Source organism: Bos mutus, chromosome 2 (genome assembly GCF_027580195.1).
Source record: "Bos mutus isolate GX-2022 chromosome 2, NWIPB_WYAK_1.1, whole genome shotgun sequence".
NCBI classification, from domain to species: domain Eukaryota; kingdom Metazoa; phylum Chordata; class Mammalia; order Artiodactyla; family Bovidae; genus Bos; species Bos mutus.
In genome coordinates this window covers 15,639,300-15,664,037 of record NC_091618.1, presented here as the reverse complement: position 1 = coordinate 15,664,037, position 24,738 = coordinate 15,639,300, and the positions used below count along the sequence as shown (strand labels likewise).

Genomic DNA, 24,738 nt, shown 5'->3' with positions numbered 1-24,738 from the left:
ACCGAAGAACTGATGCTTTTGAACTGTGGTGTTGGAGAAGACTCTTGAGAGTCTCTTGGACTGCAAAGAGATCCAACCAGTCACTCCTAAAGGAAATCAGTCCTGAATATTCATTGGAAGGACTGATGCTGAAGCTGAAGCTTTAATACTTTGGCCACCTGATGGGAAGAACTGACTTATTGGAAAAGACCCTGATGCTGGGAAAGATTGAAGGCAGGAGGAGAAGGGGACGACAGAGGATGAGATGGTTGGATGGCATCACTGACCTGATGGACATGAGTTTGAGCAAGCTCTGGGAGTTGGTGATGGACAGGGAAACTGGCATGGGGTTGCAAAGAGTCGGACACGACTGAGTGACACAACTGAACTGACACTTCATTGTTATCTCAAAACAGCATCTTCATTTAAGTCATAAATAAGTGAGTTTGAAGTCATAGCAAACCAATACACAGCGCTGAGGGTAGTTTCACTGCTCCTGAAAGGTGGCACCTGATGTACTTTTGACTGAACTTACAAGACAAGAAGACATTTCTTCCTTCCTTTCATTTCTTTTTCATTTAACATCACTCCAGCATCATGTCATCGTTGCTGAAGATACAAAGGTTAATAAGACACCAATCTAGGGCCCCCTCTATCTAGTAGGAAAAACAGATGTGGGAGGAATGGTGCCTTAGGCTGAGGGGTGGTGTTTGCATATAGCACAGATGTGGAAATCTGGGTTGCTTTGGGAGGCAGAGAGGGAAAGGGGATGCCAGTTGACAGTCGAGTTGTAGAGGATCTTACATTTCCTTGTATTATATCCTGCATGGTGGGCATGGAAGGGCACAGGACAGTGGAGAGTTCTAAGCTTGGAAATTAAATGACTAGCAGTAGCAGCGGGGAATGGTAGGAAAGATAGTTAGAAGTGGCAGGATAGAAAGGGAAGTTTCTCAAGTTCATTTGAAATGCCAAAACAGTTATATAATCCAGAAATTCTCCTCGTTATTGACTATTTTTGGCATAGAAAACAACCCCTTACACTGTTTACCTCTTGCTTTTTTGTGCAGACTTTTAGAAAACTAGAATATGGTGCTTTCTGTAATTCACAAATTAGCTGATGGGCATTTTCATTTTTGCTTAATCCTCCCAGTTGCCTTTCTGCTTCCTTTTCTTTCTTTCATGGGCACCTCATTGCCTATGACTTGAGTGACTTCTGATTGGTTACATGGTGGTTCATCTGACCTGGTAGCCTTGTTAGATAAGCAAGAATCAGCTCAGTCATGGGTTACTGTTGTTTTGCCTTCCCATTCAGATTGAAAGATGATGACAGTGGGGACCATGATCAGAATGAAGAAAACAGCACACAGAAAGATGGTGAGAAGGAAAAAACGGAACGAGACAAGAGTCAGAGCAGCAGCAAGAGGAAGGTGAGTTCTGTGTTGTGCAGATGTCGTTGCCTTTGGACTGGGGACTTGGTGATCTTGTGAAATCTGAAGGATGCTGGGTGCACTTGATGACACCCTGTTTTGTAGTGTCTGATTTTGTTCTCTAAAAAGATTGTTGCATCACTGGAGTTCATCTTGGGACTTTGAAGGTTCCCCTTGCCACAGGATCTTGAGTTCTTGCCTTGCTTTCCAACATTCTCCTAGCCTGAGGTGGGGAGATTAATCCTGGAATTTAGCAAGGGTGTTAGTTGCTTCAGAAGCTGCTGTTCCGTATTTCAGTCCTGCCCATCACTTAGAATGTTCGACTCTTTAGTCGGTAATAATTCAGGCTGAAAGTGACTTGGAAGAGAGGAATTTTAGCGAACGAGAGATAGATCTCTCAGTTTCTTTCTTGAAATATTAAAGCAATTACTAATTCATTTATTGCACAATATTTACTACATTCCAAATACAGGCATTTTACATGCTAGAAGGACACAGGTGAGTGAGCCTGAATCAAGGCACTTACATTTAACAGTAGCAGTAATCCTAGGAGCTGTCATTTTTTGAGTACTTCCTATGTGTCAGGCATGGTGCTAAGCACTTCACAGCTGTTAATTTGATCCTCTCAGCAGCCCCATGAGGGTGGTCATTATTGTTTTCCCTATTTTACAGATAAGGAACTGAGGCACAAACTGGTTAAGCAACTTGCCCAGTGTCATGAGCCAGTAAGTGATAGGGTGTCATAGAGGAGGCAGTGTTTGGCCTGGGAATATGTTGAGATGAGATATAAGCATAATACTCATGGTAGGAGGTAGAAAGTTACGAAAGCATTAAGAACACAGAAAGTGTTACAGGAACTTAGAGTTAACCACTAATTTACCATGTAAGTGGAATCTTGAGCCCATTGCAGGTAATTGAGGATGTATCCTTTTTAATGGAGGTGGTAAGGGGTAACACTGGGAAATGTTTTCTCAGTCTCAGAGCATGTGGAAAATGCCCAGATTAACACGCCTCCTTTGATTCACAGGCTGTCGTCCCTGGGCCGGCCGAGCACCCACTGCAGTATAACTACACTTTTTGGTACTCCAGGAGAACCCCCGGCCGTCCCACCAGCTCACAGAGCTATGAACAGAATATCAAACAGATTGGCACCTTTGCCTCTGTGAGTACTGGGTGGTTTAACATAGTAAGCTTTGGTAGTACATTCTTGTCTGTATTTACATTTTTGTGTTTATCTACCCTCCTGGTAACCTACATAGGACTCTGGTTTCCTTAGTTGACTGACCTGAGTCTGTAAAGCTAAATTGGTTCATTCTTCTATTTCTCATTATATATCCGTAGGCAACATATGTCAGAATCAATAAGTGCATAAATCATGGAATTGATCAGATGGGGACAGTACAAAAACACTGGTTTGTTTAAGTAGGTATTTATGGAGTCCTTTCTGTGTGCAAAGTGTTATGGGAGATACAAAATTTTATAGTACATGGTGTCCTCATGAAGCTTGTCAGTAAAATTGAGAATAAAATTTAAAAGTTTTTGTTTTAATAACCTCACATCGGGTTTCAGATATGTCAGTGATTACACATAAACTAGCGTCTTTGTTCTGTGTTCAGAAGGAAAAGCAAGTCTCTGTTTTTTTGTGGGCACTGTCAGTACAGTGAGCCCACGCACTGTCTCATCTTCCTCACAGAAAACTAGAGTTGTAAACCGTGAGAGGCTTGTCTGCGACTAAAGCCAGTCTTGTTTGGTGAAGATTGTTATGTATTTCGTACAGTTGATCTGTGGGCAGAATCAAATGCAGGATTCGTTATTTTCTTGAAGTTATTAAGGTATTCGTTCTGTTTAAAATGCAGACACTGGAAAAGGAAACAATAATAGACAGTAAACTTTAAAATAAATTAGTAAAGAGGAAGGACACACAATAATAGTCACTTATATAGTTTCCTTTGATCGTTATGATAGCCCTATGAGGTCAGTGATGTTATCCATATTTTACAAATGAGAAAAATGAGACTTGGGTTAAGTATCTGATCTGAAGTCTCAAGTCAGTTATAATTGACTGGATTAAGTGGAGGAACCAGTATTGAGACTCAGGTTGGGTAGGCTGTAAAAACCACCTTCCAAAGCCTACATTCTTTCAGTCTTCTGTATACCCAAATGCATGCCAGGATGCTCCAGTTTTTCAAAGTGTTTGTTTACCAGACAGGCTATATTTATTAAACAGATGCATATATAATGATAATCATATCATCTGATTATGTTGAGTTGATATTTCAGCCACAAGCAAAGATCTTGTATTAGTTGGCCTGTGCTCTCTTATTACTGTTAAATTAAGACTTTTTTGAATTATTAGAAGTAGCTGTGCACGGGTACATATTTGGTTCAAGAAAAGTTTGTTGAATGAATTTGGGGCATAATAGTGTTCTAAAATGACTAAAAAAACCTTGCCCTTAGGGAAATAAGACATGCCCAGGAATTTCTAATACAGGGAGGCAGTTTAGGAGGTGCATAAATAGCTAGAGTGCTCTTGCAGTTCAGAGTAAAGGGATTCATTTCAGCCTGGAGAAGCCTCTTTGGGAAGGAGATGGGTTTAAGATTGAATTCAGAAAATTTGAACAAGTGATGAAAGGAAGGAATTCTTGGAAGAGAGAACAATAGAATTAAAAAAACTATCCATGTCATCCTAACATTCCTGAATCCACAAAAATTTTGATAGCTTGCTAGACATTTCAGGTAAAATGGCAGCCATAGTGTTATGAACAACTGGTTAAGCACTTAGGATCAGAGAAGAAACTGAACTCTGGGGAATCAGCTTTCATTCAGGATTTTGTTCAATTATTTTAGCATAATTATAACTACTTCTAGCATTTTTCTTTCCCGCTTAAAAAAAATATGTGTGAATTTTCCCAGCTTGTACAAGGAGAGTTTTTGTTTTCTTTGGGCATATATGCTAAGTTGAACAGTTCGATCATCAGCATCATCTTGGGTTAATGCTGCTTTATACTCACCAGTGTCATGTAAGTCGAGGCATTGGGAAGTGTCCCACAATATTCCTCACAGAAAAGTAGTTACATTTTGAAACTAATGATGCTAAAGTATTTCCCACTAGTCCTCGGTCCTAGTATTTGACACTATTTAAAAGTTCTTGAGGTGACTAAGAAAACTATATCTTGAAATGAAAAAAGCGTTGGACTTGGGGATCACAAGTGTCATTCATTCTGCTGCTTGACTGTGAGCTGGGGCAAGTTCTGAAACCGTTTTCTCAATTATAAAGCAAAGAAAGTAGTCGAGATGATTTCTAAAGTCTTTTCTGCATTCCATGTTCTGAATCTAAACATTGATTTTTTGGTTTCAGTTGAAAGTTTTAAAAATGCAAGTTGCCTTAAGAGAATGAAAAAAAAAAGTTTTAATACTATTTCTCAACCTGCCTATTATTTTATCTCTGTTGTGATTTGGGTATAGAATTCTGGCCATAAGATTGTAGAGAATGGCTCTCAGATTGGTGGAGACCAAACTGTTAATAAAGCAGTGCTCCACTGGAGGATTGGGGGTGATTGGTATGCTCTGTCCCCACCACTTCCATCAAGTCCTTATTCACAGTGAGCTACAGTTTCTAGAAGGCGAGCTTCATTTCTTTGCACTGTTAGAGTGGGGAAAAGATTATTGCTCGTTGTATGCATAGGACCATTCACTGACCCAGATCCCTGGGTATCATTAAGCATGGCACTCGCTGAGGTGAAATACTGTGATGAAGTCCTGCAGATGGCTTTGTTCCTAATTTCCTTGTAACATGAGATGTTTCCCGTGTTTCTGTGCTCTAGAGGATTGAGAGGCACAGCCATTTCACACAGTCTAGGGTTTCTCCTCAGTTGCTATCCACATCCGGGAGTGTGACCTGAATCTCTGTCTGCATGGTACCTGTTTTTACCTGCACATTATGGAATCTTGCTTCATGTTTATTTAGAGCATCTTCAGCAGTTTCTTGGCAAATACCAGCTGTTTTCTTCAGACTGTTACACATTTTTTCTTTACTTGTAAAGTGTGCACTTGACTGCCAAGTACTTTGTAGGTGCTCTCTGTGAATTGCAGAGGAATAGGAAAGTAATCAAGGGCTTCCCAATTGGGAAGCGCCACTAGGCGCTAGTGGTGAAGAACCCGCCTGCCAATGCAGGAGATGTCAGAGATGTTAATTCGATCCCTGGGGTGGGAAGATTCCCTAGAGGAAGGCATGGCAACTCACTCTAGTATTCTTGTCCTGGACAATCCCATGGACAGAAGAACCTGGTGGGCTACAGTCTGTAACGTCCCAGAGAGTTGACCACAACTTGAGTGAGTTAGCATGAACGCATGCTTATGCACAGGGAAGTAATTTCTTATCAAATCACTAGTGAGAAAAACAGAAATAGTGTGATAAATATAAATAAGCATACATTTTATAGAGAAATATGTATATTTTCTAACAGGACTGTGAAGGAGGAGTAAAGAGAAATTTTATAGCTAAGAAGAGAGAATTAAACCCTGAGTGAGGAAGCTAAGGCCTGCTTGGTTTTTGGACCATCTGGGCCTTAGCAAGGGCACCATGGTATGGAGTAGTGCCTGTGGTTGATTCTGTCACTTAATGCTCAATAACTATTTCTATAGAAATAAAGTGTACTTTAGTGTAGCTAATGCTGTATTTTGGCAGTAAACCTCTGATCAGGAAGTGCCCAAACTTGCAGTTATAAATAAGTCTTGGGCATGTACTATAGAGCACAATGACTAGTTAATTCACAATGTTAATAATACTGTATTTTTTTTTTAAGTGATTTGGTTCAAGCTGAGGTTATGTGGCCCTGAATATACCTCAAACCTAAGTGGTTTTTATTGTGTAAAACAAAGTCCTCCTACAGCATGTGGTGATTCTCCTGCGGCTTCCACAGGAGGATGCGTATTGACATTTTACCAACTAAGGCTCCTGGCTGAGGCTGGGCAATTCTCGCCTAAAGAGTTTATTCTTGTGTCAACAGTATGACATTATTCTTTTATCAAAACAGATAGTCTGCTTCCCTTCTAGATGTTGTTCTTCCCCCACAATCCCCAGAATGAACACCTGTCCTCCAAAAAGTAGAGCCTCTAGCAGAGTGTCTTCCGTGGTTATGCTCTTCTCTTAAATCTCACATTCACCCAAAGAAAAAGAAGGTGCCTCTCTTGACTCTGCTGTCTTCTCTCTGCAGGTGGAGCAGTTCTGGAGGTTTTACAGCCACATGGTGCGTCCCGGGGACTTGACAGGCCACAGCGACTTCCATCTCTTCAAAGAAGGAATTAAACCCATGTGGGAGGTGAGAACTGAGAGCCTTAGACTGTTTTTCTGAGGAAGTTTTCTGTCTTTCGGGGGGGTTTTGTTTGTTTGGTTTGGGGGTTAGTGCCAGGTGTTGGTTAAAGTCTTCTTTGAAAGCTGCATAACAGTTTGGTACATCCTTGGAAATGGGAACTCTAGGAAAAAGCCCCGATTCCATTGTTCGTGTGGATGGTTTTCAAAGGTTGTTTTCTCACTAACATGGTGTTAGAGCAACATTGAAGGATTTTTTTTGGGGGGGGGATTACTCTTCCCATAGATGGGGAAACAGTGGAAACAGTGTCAGACTTTATTTTTTTGGGCTCCAAAATCACTCCAGATGGTGACTGCAGCCATGAAATTAAAAGACGCTTACTCCTTGGAAGAAAAGTTATGACCAACCTAGATAGCATATTCAAAAGCAGAGACATTACTTTGCCAACAAAGGTCTGTCTAGTCAAGGCTATGGTTTTTCCAGTGGTCATGTTCGGATGTGACAGTTGGACTGTGAAGAAAGCTGAGCGCCGAAGAATTGATGCTTTTGAACTGTGGTGTTGGAGAAGTCTCTTGAGAATCCCTTGAACTGCAAGGAGATGCAACCAGTCCATTCTGAAGGAGATCAGCCCTGGGATTTCTTTGGAAGAACTGATGCTGAAGCTGAAACTCCAGGACTTGGGCCACCTCATGCGAAGAGTTGGCTCATTGGAAAAGACTCTGATGCTGGGAGGGATTGGGGGCAGGAGGAGAAGGGGACGACAGAGGATGAGATGGCTGGATGGCATCACCGACTCAATGGACGTGAGTCTGAGTGAACTCCAGGAGTTGGTGATGGACAAGGAGGCCTGGCATGCTGCGATTCATGGGGTCGCAAAGAGTCGGACACGACTGAGCAACTGAACTGAACTGAACTTCCCATAGACTAGTTTTATGTGTGTGTTATACATTACCATAGTATACATATGGTTAAAGTGAGTAAAAATAAGCTTAGGGGCAGTCACCGGAGACCCAGAGCTGAGCTCTATGATCTCTTTGCTGTAGTCCATCTTTTCTATGCTGATGCCAGAGCATTCTTCCAGAAGACAGACATGATCACACACACATGTGCTATGCTGTGCTTAGTCATTAGTCACTCCATCCTGTCTGACTCTTTGCGACCCCGGACTGTAGCCCACCAGGATCCTCTGTCCACAGGGATTCTCCAGGCAAGAATACTGAAGTGGGTAGCCATTCCTTCCTTCAGGGGATCTTCCTGACCCAGGGATCGAACCCAGGTCTCCTGCATTGCAGGCTGGTTCCTTACCATCTGAGCCACCAGGGAACCCCCGCCCCTGCCACACACAAACACACCTTAATTAAAAATCTTATGCAGTTTTCTGTTGCACACATGATCTTACTCCTAATTACCTTTCAGCACTTGTCACTTGTCCTCTCCAGACCCTCCCTTCAGTGTAGCTAGATCTTCCTCTTTGCATCTCTGCCTCACAGTCAGTGTTTGCACATAGCCATGTCCTTCCCAGTGCCCACAGAGCCCTTCACCTGGCTAACTCCTGTGTCCCTTACAACCCAGCTGAAATGTTTTCCTTTTCCTGGGTGTTTCTGACTGTCTTGTTCTTCATAAACTTCCTGTATGTATCTCTGTTACAGCAGTACTTGTCAGACTGCACTACTGCAATTAGTTTTCTTGTTTGTCTGCTTCACTAGACTGGATCTGGGTAGAGACTGTGATGTCATGTCTGTATTTGGGGACATGGTGACACTTGATAAACTTTTAGCAAATGAAGTAAGGAATGATCTGTGTTTGAAATCTGACATTATTTCATTTTGATGTAGTTTTCAAAAAAGAGGGTTGGTTGGTTGGTTTGTTTTGGCCACACTGTATGGCTTGTGGGATCTTAGTTCCCCGACCAGAGATTGAACCTGGATCCTGGTACTGAAAGTGCTGAGCCTTAACCTCTGGACTGCCAGGGAGTTCCCAAAAGAGGATTGGTTTAAAGGGTCTGTGTGGCTGTTTTTCTTTAATGGCTGGTTGCAAGGATCCCCACCTTGTGTTTCTTTTTTCTCGTTTCTTCCTGTAGTCCTACCACATTTTCCTATAGAGTCGAATAGTTGGAAAACAGCAAGACTTCTCAGTGATCATGGATCCTTGGCCCTAATGCTATGAGACCATATTTTAACTTTTAATACTTTTTTTTTTTACAGGATGATGCAAATAAAAATGGCGGAAAGTGGATAATTCGACTGCGGAAGGGCTTGGCATCCCGCTGCTGGGAGAATCTCATCTTGGCTATGCTGGGGGAACAGTTCATGGTTGGGGAGGAGATCTGCGGGGCTGTGGTCTCTGTCCGCTTTCAGGTAAGCCGCCTCGCGGGCAGGTCTGCTTTCATGTGTGTCACCTCTGCTCTTCTCACTGCCTCCAGTTTCCTTTGATGAATCCTTCTGTCGTCCCTCCTATAGGAGGACATTATTTCCATATGGAATAAGACTGCCAGCGATCAAGCCACCACGGCCCGCATACGGGATACGCTTCGGCGAGTGCTTAACCTACCTCCCAACACCATTATGGAATACAAAACCCACACCGACAGCATCAAGTATGTGTTGTGGGGGATTGGGGGGGTGTGGGGCGTGTCCCTGAGTTCAGCAAAAGTAGGTCCTTAGTCGGGTCCAGAGGAATATGGTCTTCCAGGAGACTGACTTAAGGAGAAGGGACAGACCAGTCTTCCCCCAGTGCTTCTGTCCACTCATAGCCGTTCTCTGCTGGTGCGGTTCTCTGCCTGCCTGCACCCTGGGTGCTCTGGATGAGAGATCCCTTTTGCAGAGTCCCAGCTGAACCACCTGGGCTTGCTGTATTCACACAGGCTGTCTTGTCTTTACTTCACTAACCACTGTCTCAAAATGAAAGACAAAGTGCTCTTTTTCTTGCGGTTTCTAAAATAATTTCACTGAACAGTGAGGCCCTCCTCCCTGTCTGTCTCTCACTCCACTTTTGCATGTCTTTTTAACTTGTTAGCTTCAGTCTGCTCTCTGTCCCGGGAAATTGACTTCTTTACCAGGAATGATGACTCTATTTCCTTGTGTGCAGAGCTGAAGTCGAAGTGGAAGCAGAACAGTGTGTGTGTGAGAGTAGACTCTAAGGGGAGCAGGAATGCCAGAGGGGAAGTTAGCTCAGCAGTCTGCCTGAGACTCAGGGGAGTGGAGCTGGACGTCCACAAGTGAGAATCACTGGCCGGGGTTGCTCCTTCAGTGACCAAAGATCATAAATAAACTCAGGGTGTTATAGACACATTGTGGGGAGTGGCTGTTAAGAGTTTTCTCACATGTGAAGGGAGAGCAAGCCAGCTAGGAGTCAGGACCTATGGGTGTAGTTCTGTCCTTTGACTCAGATACCACTGCGTGCCTTTGAAAAGTCTCTGCCACTCTGCTTCACCTGTCCCATCGGAAAAGTGGGGGGTATGAGGGCTTTACTGAGCAGGTTTGTTTGTGAGGCTGATTCAGTCTTTGTAATTGAAGGTCCTCAGATGGGGAATGCTCTCACAGGGTCAAGGATTATTGCTCTCATCATTGTTAGTAATAACATCACCACGCTGTTATTACAAGCATTATAGTAATGAGCCCAACGATGGCGCTCAGGCAGATAGTTTGGGAATCTTTTCCCATGCATTTACAGATCATGTTGTGGGTGGAACTGGCTCATACCAGCTAAGCTCCAGTTTTTAACTGGGAATGCTGCCATAGGAGGTGGTCTGTCTGAAATGGCTGGGTGTGGCTCATCACAGCCACCAGCAGTTATTAGCCATTACTACCCTGAGGGCTTGCCTTGGCAGCCCTGGGTCAGCACTGTTTTTCTCTTGGCAGGTTTTTCTTCTTATTTGTTCTGGAATACAAGTAGTTTCTGTCCTCCAGCCAGACTCAGTCTAGGCTGGAGAGGTCCACACCTACTTTTACTAGGACTCTTGTGTTCAGTGTTCCCAAATGCCCCGCCCCAATTCCCCCACTCCACCCCTAAGCAACCTTTTCACCCGGATAGGAAAGGGAAAGAGATATTTTTCAACTCTCCCCTCTCCACTGTTCTCCCTTTCAAATACCCTGAAGCAGCTCTTCCTGACTTCTGTAGCAATGTATACAGGTCCATAGAGTCTAGGCTAGCCTTGGGGCTTGGTGCCTTAGTCTGCTGCTTGCTGCTTTATCAGAGGTCTGCCTAGTCCTCCAGCCCTGCAGCCACAGGGGCCAGAAACCCCTCCTTGACACCTAGATGCCACTTTCCCCTCGCGGCTCCCTCTCTTTCTCTCCCAACATGCCAACCTTTTGCACTTCCACTAGAATGCCAGGCAGGCTGGGCTCCCAAAGGCTCCTTTTTCAAAACCTCTGGAAGCCGCGGTTGAATGTGCCATGACCCTCTCCCTCTCTGGATGGCACCGTCATTGAAGCCGGCGTCATCGGAGTCTCTTGTTCTGTTGGTGTGCTACCTGGAAGATCCTTCCGTCCCGGACAAGAGGAATTGGAAGAGCATTTTATGTTTTAAGAACAGGCTGACACGCAGCAGCTACAACAACAGCTGAGATCACTTAATAAATGGTGCTAAACTAGCTTGTCTCATGCTCTTGCTCTTTATGGTGCATCAAAGAAGTGGCCTTTCAGACTGACTGTCACCATATTAAGGAATGGCACAGACTTCTCCGTGGAGGGCCATCTGGGGAATGCAGCCTCATTTCCATAAGCCCATGGTATCACATCACACGGTATTTTGTTCCATCTCCGCTGAGGTCTGACACTGAGGTGACATCTGGCTCTCAGAAAGAGACCCCAGTTTTTTTGGTATTTAAGTTTCCACCAGTCATGCTGAGGACAGGAACAGAGTGATTTCTGATTTAGAATTCAGCTCAAAAGTCCATCAGGTTGGAAAGGGGGATCCTTGACCTTCGCTTGGCTGACTTCATTTGTCTTACTTCAAAGACATCTCTTGCTTGGAGGTAAAGCCCTGCTTCCGTCTGTGTGCCGCTGTGTGTGTAGAGCTTCCTTGCTTTGTGTAAGTGGGCTTTCCTCACCGGCCAAAGCCTCCCAACCGCAAGCTCTCTGCCAGCCTTTCCCCTTCTGTTCTCCCCTTGGAGCCAGCTCATCTTCCTCTCTGAGCTCACCCTGCATACACTTCGCAAAGTTCTAGCCCTTCCCTTTGCCCAGTCCCTAGGGTTGTCGTGCACCAGGACCTGGGGGTGGGGACGTGTCTTTGTCCTGTGTGACTTTGCTCCTTAGGACATCTGACCACAGCATGGCCCAGCCCCCCATGTGTTTTTGAGGCTCGGCATGTATGTGCTGCAACTTGGCCTTCAAGCCCCTAACCTGCATGGAGAAATCTAGCAAGGCTTAATGTGACTTTAGGTTTTCTGTAGAGCTTCCACCCAAACCATAAATAAACCACTTTTGCCCACACTAGGCCACGTGGCCTGATAGCATCTGTGAAGATGGCTGTGGGCATAGCGTGGAGTTCTCCGAAGTGGCTGTGCTGCTCCATTTTGGCAGTGACGCCCTGAGCTGTGCCATCTGACCGCCCATCCGCCTCCATGAGGCCTGGGATCCCACAGACCACACATCAGGACTAGCACATGAGCTGAGCATCCTGGAGGTGGCTCTGTCATTGCTGCTTTTTGTGATCACTTACCCCAAATTACTTAAAAGTTCCTGAAAGATGGAGATGGTTGATGTGTGGAAATACATATTTTCTATGTTTTCAGCGTTTGTCAAAGAATGACGTTCTATGGCCCTTTCCCTCTTGCCTTCCGCTGTGATGTCCACATGTATTGATCTTAATTTCAGCTAATATAGCTGGTCCAGAGGTTGAGCCTGATGCCACCTACCAGTGTAAGAGTTGATCAGAAAGCACCAAACTGACCTTGACCCCTCTGAGCCTTGCCACATCTGAACGGAAGCCAGGACTGTTCTGCTTTGTCCTTCCACCATGGCTCTTCCACAGGCGTGGCTGTGTTTGAGCCAAGGAACAACAACTGCTTGGACTTGAGAATTGAAGGGACATGAGGAGGAAAGAGCAACACTTATTCTCTCCCACGTACTCTGGAGATGAGGGGTCCTGGAAATGGTGAGGGGAGTGTTCTAGGGGTGGCTCAGCTTTCTCAGTCAGGTGTCCCTCCCCCTTGCTGTGTTTCCATCCAGTCTCCAGCGTCCTATCTCAAGTGTCTCGTTCCCCAGCCTTCCTTCATCACACTGCTCATGGCCTTTTCCTGCTGCATTCCTTGCTAGCACCCCTTGCTGAGCTAAGAGGTGACTGCTGCCGCTGCGCAAGGGGCATGGTGAGCTGCTTTGCTGCAGAGGGAACACTGCTTGCTGCCTCACACCCTTGTTTACTGCTAACAGTCAGTCCCTTAAGGGTGCACGGGCCCACTGAGAAGTGGGAAAATGGTCAAATCAGGTGTTAGGTGTGTGGCTGAGGTTTCAGAGATTTGGGTCCTTGCAGGCGGACAGCCTCATAACACAGCCAGACTTGCACCCCAGAATCATGGGACCACCAGGAAAAGAGTTGGGTCGACCACAGGGCCGTATAAAACAGCAGTGTCTTTTGTGAGGAAATTCCTCTTTGGAATAGTCTGTTGAGTCCTTTTGTGCCTCTGGCCTGGGATGGGAAGGGGAAGACAGGGCCTGTTACACTCGGTGGGCCACAGTGTTGGGAAGACTGACCAGGCCCCTCTGCACAGAGAGCTGAGGGTAGGTGACTTGTCTTTATTCATTTGTTTTAGAGGAGAAATGGGTCAAATTGTGGGGACTCCACCACATCTAGATTTCATTGTATTTAAATATTGAACTTGGTAGGCAGGGACCAACCATCCCTTCTCTTGCCACAGCTAAATTGTAGCTGGGGGCGCTGCATCACCCAGCATCATTGCTGGCCAGGCTTTGCTTTTGGGAAATGTCCCTCTACGCTGATGTGCAAGGTAAAGCCCAAATCAGCAGGAGGCCCAGCTCATCTGTAAGCATGAGGGCCAGCCGAGGGCAATGCTGTGAAGTGGGGCTGGGCCAGAGTGGGGGCAAATGCAGAGTTAAGGGATGAGATTTCTGCCCTTAGAATTTGCTCGCTGGTAAGCCAGCTGGTAAAAAGTGGTCTTGAAAGGACTCATTGTTACCCTGTCATTTGAATCTGTTTAGAATTCCCTGTAGGTTGTATTAGGATAATAGGGGGAAAAAGTGTTTTTAGGAAACTCAGTTTACATGCCAGATATAACATTTAACTTGTTCTTTGTTCACCTTTCAAAGAAACAAGTTTTAAAATTACATATATGCCTGGGATGCCAGGTGGAAAATAGCCAGAACATTCGCACCTAGTTTCAGGCGGTTGGTTTACTTAGTCAAGCATTGAAAACCAGTGATTGTACCAATGACTGTGAGCAGTGATTTTATCTCCACTGAATCCACCTGAGGAAATTTCTTTGCCCAGATTCTTCATGTTGAAGTTTTCCATGTAAAGAATATACTGCTGAAGAAAATAGGAGGGCAGTTTAATGCTAAACTGGATTAGAGGGGAACTCTGAAATCCCTATTTCTGTAAGTTCTTGACATAGAGAACTTCCGTTTGGACTAGTGTAGGCCTTTCTGGAAACTAAAGGATAAATGAGGTGAACCTTCAACACAGCCATGCAGTTTCTTGTTGACACCTAACTTGCTTAAATATAACTTAAACCTCACTCTTAGAATGAGAAGAGGGGTTTCCTGGGTCATTGCCTGGGTGTCAGATTTTGCATTCTCTTTATCTTCACTTGGAGTTGAAGAGTGAAATGACCTCCTGCCATCACTGATGGACTCAAAGTTCATCGTGTTACCATCTCTCCAGAAAGAGCTGTGAAACATGTCTTTCCGTGGAAACTGAGTTTGTGAACTGACAAGACACATGCTTACTGAGCGCTCTTAACGTTTTCCTTCCATTCAGTGAACATACATGTATCTGGATTTTGGCGATACTCTGAAGAAACCATTAACTGTGGATCAGTCTCTTGTTCTGAGAGCTACGTCATTAATTTATAAGTGTTGCTCTTCAAAAGGGAAATAACTAATGAAACTGATGTGATGATTGCATGCAAGAATGAATTTATTGGGCCAGGTCTTTGTTTCATCCCTTCCTATTTGAAAAAAGAAGAAAAGCTATCTGTAGGAGACCTAGTGATGAAGTGTAGTTTAGTGACCATAATATTAAACCTGTAGTGAGCAAATAATTTTAACATATTAAACCCTATATGTTGTTGCCATGAGTATTTCACCCCTTTAAGCCACAAATGGAATAATTGACGGTAAGGGATTTTAGATTCGAAGGCCCCAAATTACCCATTTTATGTATAATTCCCAGGGAAGTTACCTGACAGTTTGTCCCTAAGTGGCTGAAAAATGGCTCAGGCAAAAAGGAAGGACGTCAGCTCCTCTCAGAGAACTTAAGGTGGGTCAGGGCTTTGGAGGCACGAGGGAGCCTTTCTCCTGGTGTCTGGCCTGCAGCCACCAAGGCTCATTCTCTGTGGAACGTCATCCAAGAGACTCTGCCCCTCAGTCACATTCCTTATCCCTTCCTAGCTCCAGTTTCTAAATTTAGGTAATAAGCATTAAAGTTGCGTTGAGCATTGGTCCTGGGCAATTTCAAAGGAGTTTGGTCCTTGGAAATGCTGTGGCACATACAACTTTTTAAGATAATCATTACTTGTGTATTATCAGAAACGCATGGAACCTGATATGAATTTGGGGTCTGAGCTGAAAGGTTTGAAGTATGGAAGCAGATGAAGCAGTCTTATTTCCTCACCACGTCTTTGCATCAGCATCTTAATGCTGTTAGGTACTTGCCTTTACCTCATCAGGGTGAGGCCTGATGGAGAAAAATCATTTCTTCCTCCTCTCCTCACATCCCCAAGACAGAAAGCGCTGCTGCCCCTCACCTCGGTGAATGGGAAGTGTCTCCCATGGTGTGTGAATTTAATCTGACCTCCGTGGCCTCCCTAGTAGACTTGTGGAAGGAGTGGCTGGAAGGACGTGGAAGTCCTCTCGGGGACAGTGAGGGCCAGATGGGCAGTAGCATGAGCCAGAAGTGCCAGGTGCCCCTGAAAGGTGTCAGCCACCCTGCTTAACCGGAAAGTCTAGGCGGGGACCCTCGCTGCTGTGCTTCCAGGTATCAGTGGGCCCCACCTGACCTTGAGGGTATCTGAATTGGGGTGTGGGGTTATCTTGTCTGCTCTCTGTTAAAAAGCCTCTGATCTGAATGTGCTGTTGTGTTTTTTGTCTCTGGTTTGCCAGGGCCTGGGAGGAGTTTCATGGCCTGGTGAACAGCAGCGGCCGCTGATCGGACGCTCCCCCTCTGTCTCTCACACTCAGGGTAGGGCCTCGTCTATCTTACTCCGTAACCCTGTGATGTCCCTCCCAACCGTAGGACCCTCCTCCCAAGGGCTTGCCCCTCCCCATCTGTCCCCAGGCTTATCTCTGCCAACACTGAGCCTGTTCCAGGCACCCACCGTCTTGGAGGAAAACACTGAGTCCAGAGCTGCTGACTTACCATCCTCCCTGGGTCATGTGTCTCCCAGTTAACCCCTGGGCAGGTCGATGAGCCTCACTGCACCTCTGCTTTCTAATCTGGAAAGTGAGGTTCCACAGACTAATATCTCTGGTCTCTGGATCCTGACATTTCATGACTATAAATGGACCAGAAGTCTTTTTTTTTTTTTCAATTCCCAGACATGACCATGTTTAAGCTATCTGGCAGTGTCCTGTGACTAATAGGGCAGTTCCTCTGGCCCCTGTATGACTTAGGCGAGAGGTGTGTCTCATTTGCTGGTGGTATTTATCAATTGTGAGGAAACAGTGATGGAACCTCCAAGTTTCAAAGGCTAAAGTGAATGGTGGGGGATGGGGGAGATTTCAGGGCTATGTAGGAAGCATGGTTCCAGACGGTATTATGGTGAGACCAACACGTGTTTGCTGGCAGAGAGGGGCCCTGGGATAGCAAAGGCTGGGTCAGCGAAGCATTCCTTTTAAGAATATTTATATTTCAGTTAAGGGAGTTCCCAGTCCATGTCTGTCTCTTTAGCAGAAGGAATTGAATGAATTTATTCTGGATGAGAGGAATGGCTACAGGGACAGGGTCTGCATGTGCCTGGCCCAAAAGCACATCCCTGGACGTTAACTATCCCCGCCCCCAACCCCCCGACCCCATCCCTAAGAAATGGAGAATTTCTCAAATTGGAAAAGAACATGCCAGCTCTAATAGTTGTTTCAGAACTCCGCTTCAGAACAGGAAGCAAGGGAGACTTTTTCAAGGAAAGGAGACCTGCCTTCTTCCCTAGATGAGCCAAAGAGTATGACCCTGTGAGGGACAGAGCGAGTGTCTGGGGTCTGAGTAACAAACAGTCCTGGAGTTCCTGTACACTCAGGCCACTCATATCTTTTTTTCAAATAGTTTAATTCCTTCATCACAAATTCAGTTTTTAGATGATAATGCTAGGTTTTCAGAATTGAAATTCAAAGGAATTCTCTGTAAAGTATACTCAATATAGAATTCTAAGATGGTGGCTAGTATATCAAAGAGGGATGAAAACATGTATTAGTTCTAATACCGACACGTTGATTTGTAGGCTGGGAAATAGCAGACATTCAAAATACGTCCGTAAGTAAAATTTCCAGAGTCCTGGTGCGATACAGGACTTCCTTTAACAGCATTACCATATATAAAATTCCTTTTTTTCCTGCTTTGAAGATCCCTAAAATTAGGATTTTTACACTGAATGTGATAAGAAAGGTTTTTGTCATAGTTTAATGGCAGTGTTTACTTCTCAAAGTACATAGAATGATGGTACCTTTAAAATTCAACAGCATCTTAGGTTCCATGGGCACCTGGGAGGGGGCTTTAAAATGAAGTTGGAAGAGACAGAATAGAAGAAAACTTAAAATTATTCCTTCTCCCTTCAGCTGGCACTAGATTCCCCAGGAAAAATACCTTTGAATTTTTTTGAAATTTGCATAATTGCTATTTTGTAGGCTCTTTGTTCTTTTTGTTGTCCCACCCCACCCCATGTCATTTTTATGGGGCAGGCTTGAAGGGTGCATTCCTTCAATGGGTTAAGTATTCTCCTTGAAGCACAGACTTGGGAGAATGAGAGGAGTGTTCGAGTCTAAACAAAAAACCCAGCTCACTTCCCTGTCACAACAGACTTGAGAAGGATTTTTTTATTTCATGTTTTTTGATTTTACCTTGAAAGTGTTTAACTGGGTGTTCCAAGAAGGAGTACATACCAGCTGCCGTTTCAGAGGCCCCCTAGGACTTTAGCCTTCTCGTCCTCCCTCCCTTTTCTCCAGCCAAGTAAAAGGAGTAAACTGCTAGTTAAATAATTCTTAAACCACAAATACTTCTCCTCAATTTATCTGCTGTTTTGTGCCATTCCATGTAGCTGCTGATATTTTAGGACTGTGTCATGTGACCTCTATTAGCGTTACAAATAAGCATGGCACTGTTAACCATAGCTTCAGCAGAAGTCCCGGTTAGCTGCCGGGAAATAGGGGCGGAGATTCTGGGCCCTGTATGTCTAGACTGGCATGCGCAGAGCAGTGGTCTCTACTGATGGGGAATGAAGTTGATGTGGTCACTTGGCAGAGATGAGAGATTGAAGTTTACCCGAGTGAACCTAAGTGGTTTGCCGTTTGATTTACTATGCAGGGAGGGAGCGAGGAGGAAGCCAGAGCTGGCCTGGGCTGGCAGCTGAATAGCCAGAGAATGTTCCTCTGAGACCATGATGTAAAAAGTGTTATCATTTCCTTCTGAACAGTCTTATATATTATTGAAAACCACTGAAAAAACAAAACTAATAAACCTTCCCAGTCTGCCCATCACAAGGTGCTTGTAGGGTCTAACTTTCCAGTGCTCAGTCTTAATTGTCTAAATTTTAATTTGCTTTTAAAAGAACAGAAACCCATCTTTAGGGGGGAAAACAAGTTGCTTGTGGCCTCTGCCACTTCCTGTCTACCTTCTCCCTTCCTGTCTTCTCGCCTCTCTGTGCACTGCAGTCTGGGGTGAGGGACAGCTGAGGGTTAGTTCCCAGCTGCTTTTGAGGTGAACACATTCCTCAGACTAAATTTGGCACCAGGCTGTTCTCAGCCCACTTTTTTTTTTTTTTTTTAAAAAAAAACAAAGGCTGGACCTGAGGGGCCCACTGCCACCGGCCTGCCTCAGCCTGTCATCAGGAGCCTGTTGCCCACCCTCGTTCCTCTCTGTTTTTCTTTTATATCAGATTCTGGAGGAAAAACAGCTGGATTCTCTTAGCTCCGTTACTCTGTTCTTCCCCATTTCTGTTTTGCAAATAAACTTTAAAATGCTTCTGACTTCTTAGGATTTCTGTGAAGAGATCTATGACAGTAGAGTTAAATATTACCTCTTTCTGAATGGGAATGCGTTGTAGAGCTCTTAGTTTACCTGCCACCCGAGAGAATTTGTTTCTGGCCCAGCTCCAGCACAGCACAGGAGTTCTCTCAGAAGATAAGATGCCCTGCTCATGGGAACAATTAATCCTGAGAATGCTCTTCTTTACATCACTAAACAGCTGTGAAAGGACTGAGTCCAGATATTTGCCTGCCATTTCTCCCACTTCAAGACAGATCCTTCTCCCATAGTCAGAAGATTCTCTGACTCTGCCTTCCTGAAGCTCTGCCTTTCTGATCTCCCTGTTGATTGACTTGTGATCCAGTTGATCTGTGGGGCTCTTCCCCACCCAGGGATCAAACCTGGGTCTTCTGCATTGCAGGAGGATTCTTTACCATCTGAGCCACCAGGTGGCCCATGGGGATCGAGATGGCATCAAAGGGGAAGAAGGAAGCCAAACAAATCCTTCCCTCCCAACCACGTCTTTGTTTTTAGAGGTGTTCCCATCATACAGCCCTCAGTATTGCAGCACAGTGTTCCTGGGGGTACTCAACTGGCACACCTCAGTGACTCCTGCTTTTCTGTCTTACTATCAGACGCCTCCTTCTTCGCTAGCTATTTGCGGCACCTCAGGGGAGTCTGTCCTGTTAGACGTCCCTTTAAAAAGATGATCACTCCTCTAAGTTCTCTTTGTGTTCAGTCAACTCCTTAGATGGGAATCATTCAAACTCTAGTAGCATTGATCATGGAGCTGCATGGTCATGCGTGTCAGTTACAAAATTGCCAGTGGGCTTTTGAGATAATATCAGTTTCTTCCCAGCCAGAGTTCACCCATGCCAGCTCCGGTTTCCCTCTCGGTGTTCTTATCTGCAGTTAACTTGTCTGTGTAGTGAGGGCTGTAAGTTACTGTCAGCCTGCCACCATCACGGGGGAGACTTGGTTAGCCATTGGCAGGAAGACGCTGCTGTTTGGCTGGGCTGAGCGTACGTTTTCGTCAGTATTAACTCTCTCCAGTCCAGTTGCCAGATACCCAGACAATTGTAGCAATTCTCCGACAGGTCAATGAAAACCAGAGCTTCTAGAATGTGCCATTAAAATTAAATGGAAGAAATGATTCCAAAATCAGATTAATGAGAAATTATGTCTCACAAGTTCACACAAACTTAAGTCTGAAGCCTGGGGCCAGAGCAGTAGGTGCAATGACTTTTAAAGCCCCTTCTAGCCCTGAGATTTTGGGATTAAAATGGCTAAGGTGTTGGATTTCTAGGCTGAAACAGGAGAGGTTACTAGTGGGCAGCCAAACCTGTCTGCATCCCCTAGAAGGCAACTAAGAAGATGTCTTGTGATCTGTTACACGCACACTTGCACACACATGCACACATGGATGTACATGCCAAGTTTTTAAAGTGAAGGGTGTCCAGATTTCACCTCCTGGAATATCCTTTTGTAAGCAGCTGTCAGTTTTGAACCAAGGGATTTCTGGTTGGTTGGTTTTTTTTTGAGTATATAATACAAATTAATGATTCAGGTTTTAAAACATTTTCTGTGTGCATATGTGTGTGTAAGAAAACCAAAAAAGAGGTTTCCCTTCCACTCGTTCTCCATCGGCCCAATTTCCAGAGTCCCCTTCCTCTGCCAGCACACGCCCCAGGTAGCCACTGTTACTGGTTCCCATGGAGCCTTACAGCGTTTTAGTATGTATGGCTTAACTCGAGGCAAATAAAAACCGTATTTCCTCCACCTCTGCTTACACAGACAGTCGTGTGTCACGTGCACGTGCTATTCTGCACCTTACCCTATTGGTCTCTCTAGGAGAAAGACTTCTTTACAGAAGTCTCAGTAGAGAGCTTCTTTCTCCCTTTTTAAAAGCTGCACAGTATCCCATTAATATTTAGTCCCCTGTTCACATGCATGTGGGTTGTTTCTGACCTCTTGCTATTACAACCAGTTGAGCCCAAGCATTTGAAGGGACTTGTGGGGCAGGTGGCCATGCTGGCATTAGATGAGCAAGGAAGGAATGTCCCAGGGTGTCAGGTGGGCCCCAGAGCTGCCGAGCTCAGGTTTCCCCCTGTGTGTGTGTGTTGCCTAGAGACGACACTGTGTATTGAATGCTCTCTTTTCTCCCATTTTTTCTTTCAGGGACAATTCAAGCTTTCGAAATACAAAAATCACCTTGTGAGAGTACACAAGCTGGCAATAATCCTTTCCTGTATGTGTGTGTTTGTCCGAAGTGGATGGGAGGTCTCCGGCTGGCCCCTCCATCTGCTCACTGAAGGGACGTCCCCGAGCTGCGTGCTCCCCTTTTGCACTCATTCCTGGAGGACGGATTCCGCTAGACACCCTCCAGCATCGCTGACTTTATAAAGCGGAAAAAAACGGAACACGTGACTTTGTAATAGACAGACTTTTTTTTTTAACGGGGTTCTGTTGGGGGGGAGTTCAGCCTTTTGTCTTGATGTGCGCTGTCCAGGTGCCTCCCGGGCACTCTGTCGTGCTCGCCTCTGCTGTACGAAGGGTGTCGTGACCATGTGTACAAGCCAGAGCTGTCGACTGAGAGTGAGCAGTATTACGAATGTCTGTGCATCCAGGAAAAGCATTTTGTTGGAGAGTCCCAGAATAGCTATAAATGCTCTCTTCTAGATCTGCCACTAAATTATTGGGACATTTTGTTTATTTCACACCTTTGTCCCCCAAGGCCACCCTTTCGGAACGTGTGTTACTGATTCTGTAGTCTCCTGCCTTATGCCCTCCAGTCTTCCCTCCTGTGGGACTCTTTCCTTTTAGGCACTGCTGCACTTAGAATTGTAACCAGTGGACCACACAGGTCTCACTGAGGCGGCTTAGAAGGTATGATTGTAAATTAAACTGCACCAAACTGCAGTTTGATGAGGAGCGAGGTTGTATTAGGGGTTCCAAGGGCAGGATTTGGAGCTGAGGGCAGTTTCTGACCCAGGTTCCCAGATGGGCAGGACCTGTTGTGTCCAGCCTGTTGTTGTGGGTTCTTGCATTCCCCTCATGCAAGAAGGGAAGCAGAAGTTGGCTGCTGCCAGGTGTTAACATGGTCAGTTCTGTGATCTCAAAACTAGGACATCTGCAGAAAAGGTGACCGTGATGGACGGCTTTCTTTGCACAGCTCTGCCTGTCTGCAGTGGTAGAGAAATCTGCTGTCAGTCCTCATCATCTGGTAAATATGTTAGCTGGTGTGTGCTGATCCAGGAAGCCCAACACAAACCTTGTTGGGTGTTGCAGGCAGGCTCTAAAAATGACTAGGCACACGCCACAGAAGCCGGGTGATCTGACTCCAGAAGGACTGAAGTCAGAGAGGTCAGAGAACACCTAGGGTTGGACCAAGTGCCAAGGACCAGTCCTCAGCAGCCTCCGAGGAGTGCCATCTTACTTGGCTCTTGTGAGCACAGATTGCAGTACCTTAAATTAAGGCCTCCCCTAAAACCTATCCTTGCAGGCCAGGGTCCTTGGCCACCTGGTCTCAGAGAAGTCATAGGAGAGTAACAGGCATTTCCTTCTGGTATTTATATTAACTCTTCCTACTTTCCAGCTCCTGAACACTCTCATTACCACTGTCTTGGGGTGCTTATTCCTAAAAGAACAGAGGCGTATAGGGGCCAGAAGGGAGGTGCTTCCATTGCAGGTGAAATTAGATCAGAGAAGTCTAGCAGCAATTTAAACTCCAGGAGTATGAAGAGTGAACTCTAGTGCCCAGACAGTTGTGAAGGGCTCAGACAAATACAGGAGCAACGTTGGCCCAAGCAGGGAACAAACGCTGCCTCCTGAGTTTAGACACCAGGGAGGTCTTCACTTATGCCTAAACTCAGATTTGCCCTGAAAATCCCAAAGAGAGCGGACGTTTGGATTTGCCCTCTGGGCATCTACCTGACTGACTGTTAGCATGTGTGTGTGGGTGCATATGTTTGTTACATGTTCACAAGTGAAGGTTTTGTCAGATCGAGTGCTTAGTTGTCCATACTTGTGTTTTTGTTTTTTTGGGGGCGGGGGGGGGGGTCTCGTTTTAATTTCTTAGTCTCTTGTGTTTTCTAGAGCTGCTGATGTCACTCCCCGCCCCCCACATTCCTCTTTGTCTTTGCAGTATTTGAAAGTTATTTTTTCCCCATCAAAAATATGCTGGCTAGAACAAGAGTTATTTCTGCTAAGCAGTGTCTTTCCCTAGAACTCTCCAGATCTTCTGCCTAACAGCTTTAAATCAGAGATCAAAGAGTCAGTTCTCCAAACCACCTGTTTTCCACACTAGCTTACGAGGTCTTTTCAATTCCTAATGACTCCATGGACCTCTGTGACGCTGAGACAGGACACAGTTGCAGTTATGGTATCACCATTTCCAGAGAAAAAGGGAAAAAAAGGTGCACCAGGCATTTGCCAACCTAGCAGACGTGTTGGGTGGCTGCTGGAGGTGGGGTGTCCAGTGTGCCCAGGTGGGCTGTTCCCAGGACCCCCAGACACTGGCCCCACGCCTCACCAGTGCTCTTTTCCTCTTACCCTCCTGTTCATGTGTGTGTGTGTTTGCCCTGTGACATTGGCAGTGACAGTTTTCCACCCAGAGAGACGCTTGTGGTCCACGATGCTCCAAGAATGAATTTCCAAGTATTTGCCAGTGGAGGAGCAGAGGCTGTGACAAGAGTGATTTAGTGTTGCACTTTCAGAGCAATTGTCTACTGCGGTAATAAATGGAAAATATCAGCAAGGACCTGGTTGTGGACTCTTTAATACAATGGAAAATGGGGATACTAGTAGTGTTTTGCTTGCTGCTTCTGCCCTTCAGCACGTGAGTCTTTGTTTTAAGTACATTCCAGAACAAAATACGTGGAAGAGTCCGGACACTGCCAGTATCATTTACATGAATGTAATATCAGAAAGCTGTTCTCTAATTGATATTAATTGCCAAAACTTAATTTACATTTTTAATACCAAAATATAGTTGTTAATTTTAATTCTGAATTTGGAATGAGGAGTGTTGGAATTCAAAGATTTAGATTTGGAAGTAAGAAACCACCCTGGGTCTTAGCCTGGAATGTTTTATTTAGCCCAAAGGTGGGCATGTAGCGCATTCCAGTGGCCATTGCTGATGTGAAATACCAAGGGACAATGAAACTTAATGCAGAGCCTTACAAAAGATTTAAAAGTGTAGTTTTGAGACTGCATTTCAATAGAAATTTCCTGTCTATTCGTCATGTCCAAGTGGAAACATAAACCAGGCAAGTTATTTTAACAATATGAACCAATTGTTGACTCAGCCACTAAAAAGACCTAAAGGAGACAAAACCAAGGAGGTGCCTCGGGGTGGATGCTGCTCACCTGGTGCTGGTGTCTGAGGGTGGAACGAAACTGGCCTGAGCTTGTTCAGCTTCAGGAACACATTGCTACCACTGAGATGAGGCTGGAGCTCATCCCTTCTCCTCCAGCACTCAAGTGCACCTTGCTGCAGAAATCCAATGGTCCGCCAGCTGCCAAAGTAGAAGTCTCTGCTCAGGGAACTAAGATCCCACAAGCTGCAAGGTGGTGCCAAAAGAATAAGGAGGAGAAGAAAAGACTCCCTTCTAATGAGGGAATGTGTGGAAAATAAAAAATAGTAACTGTTAGTGGAGAAACCTGACAGAGAC

At 45.2% G+C, this 24,738-nt stretch overlaps 1 protein-coding gene across 4 annotated transcripts in view; it reads left to right on the top strand.

Annotated features, from left to right (window-relative positions):
• The window catches only part of EIF4E2 (eukaryotic translation initiation factor 4E family member 2), a 31,018-nt gene extending 7,196 nt beyond the window's left edge, over window positions 1-23,822 (top strand). The window contains exons 2-8 of one of the 4 annotated variants that reach the window (XM_070385118.1): window positions 1,292-1,406; window positions 2,434-2,568; window positions 6,623-6,727; window positions 8,923-9,075; window positions 9,178-9,314; window positions 15,997-16,075; window positions 21,245-23,822. In XM_070385118.1, the coding sequence (XP_070241219.1) occupies window positions 1,292-1,406; window positions 2,434-2,568; window positions 6,623-6,727; window positions 8,923-9,075; window positions 9,178-9,314; window positions 15,997-16,042 (691 nt within the window). In that variant the 3' untranslated portion in view covers window positions 16,043-16,075; window positions 21,245-23,822. The other 3 variants (XM_070385124.1, XM_070385109.1, XM_070385129.1) reach the window with 3 other exon arrangements.
• Window positions 23,823-24,738: the final 916 nt, after the last annotated feature.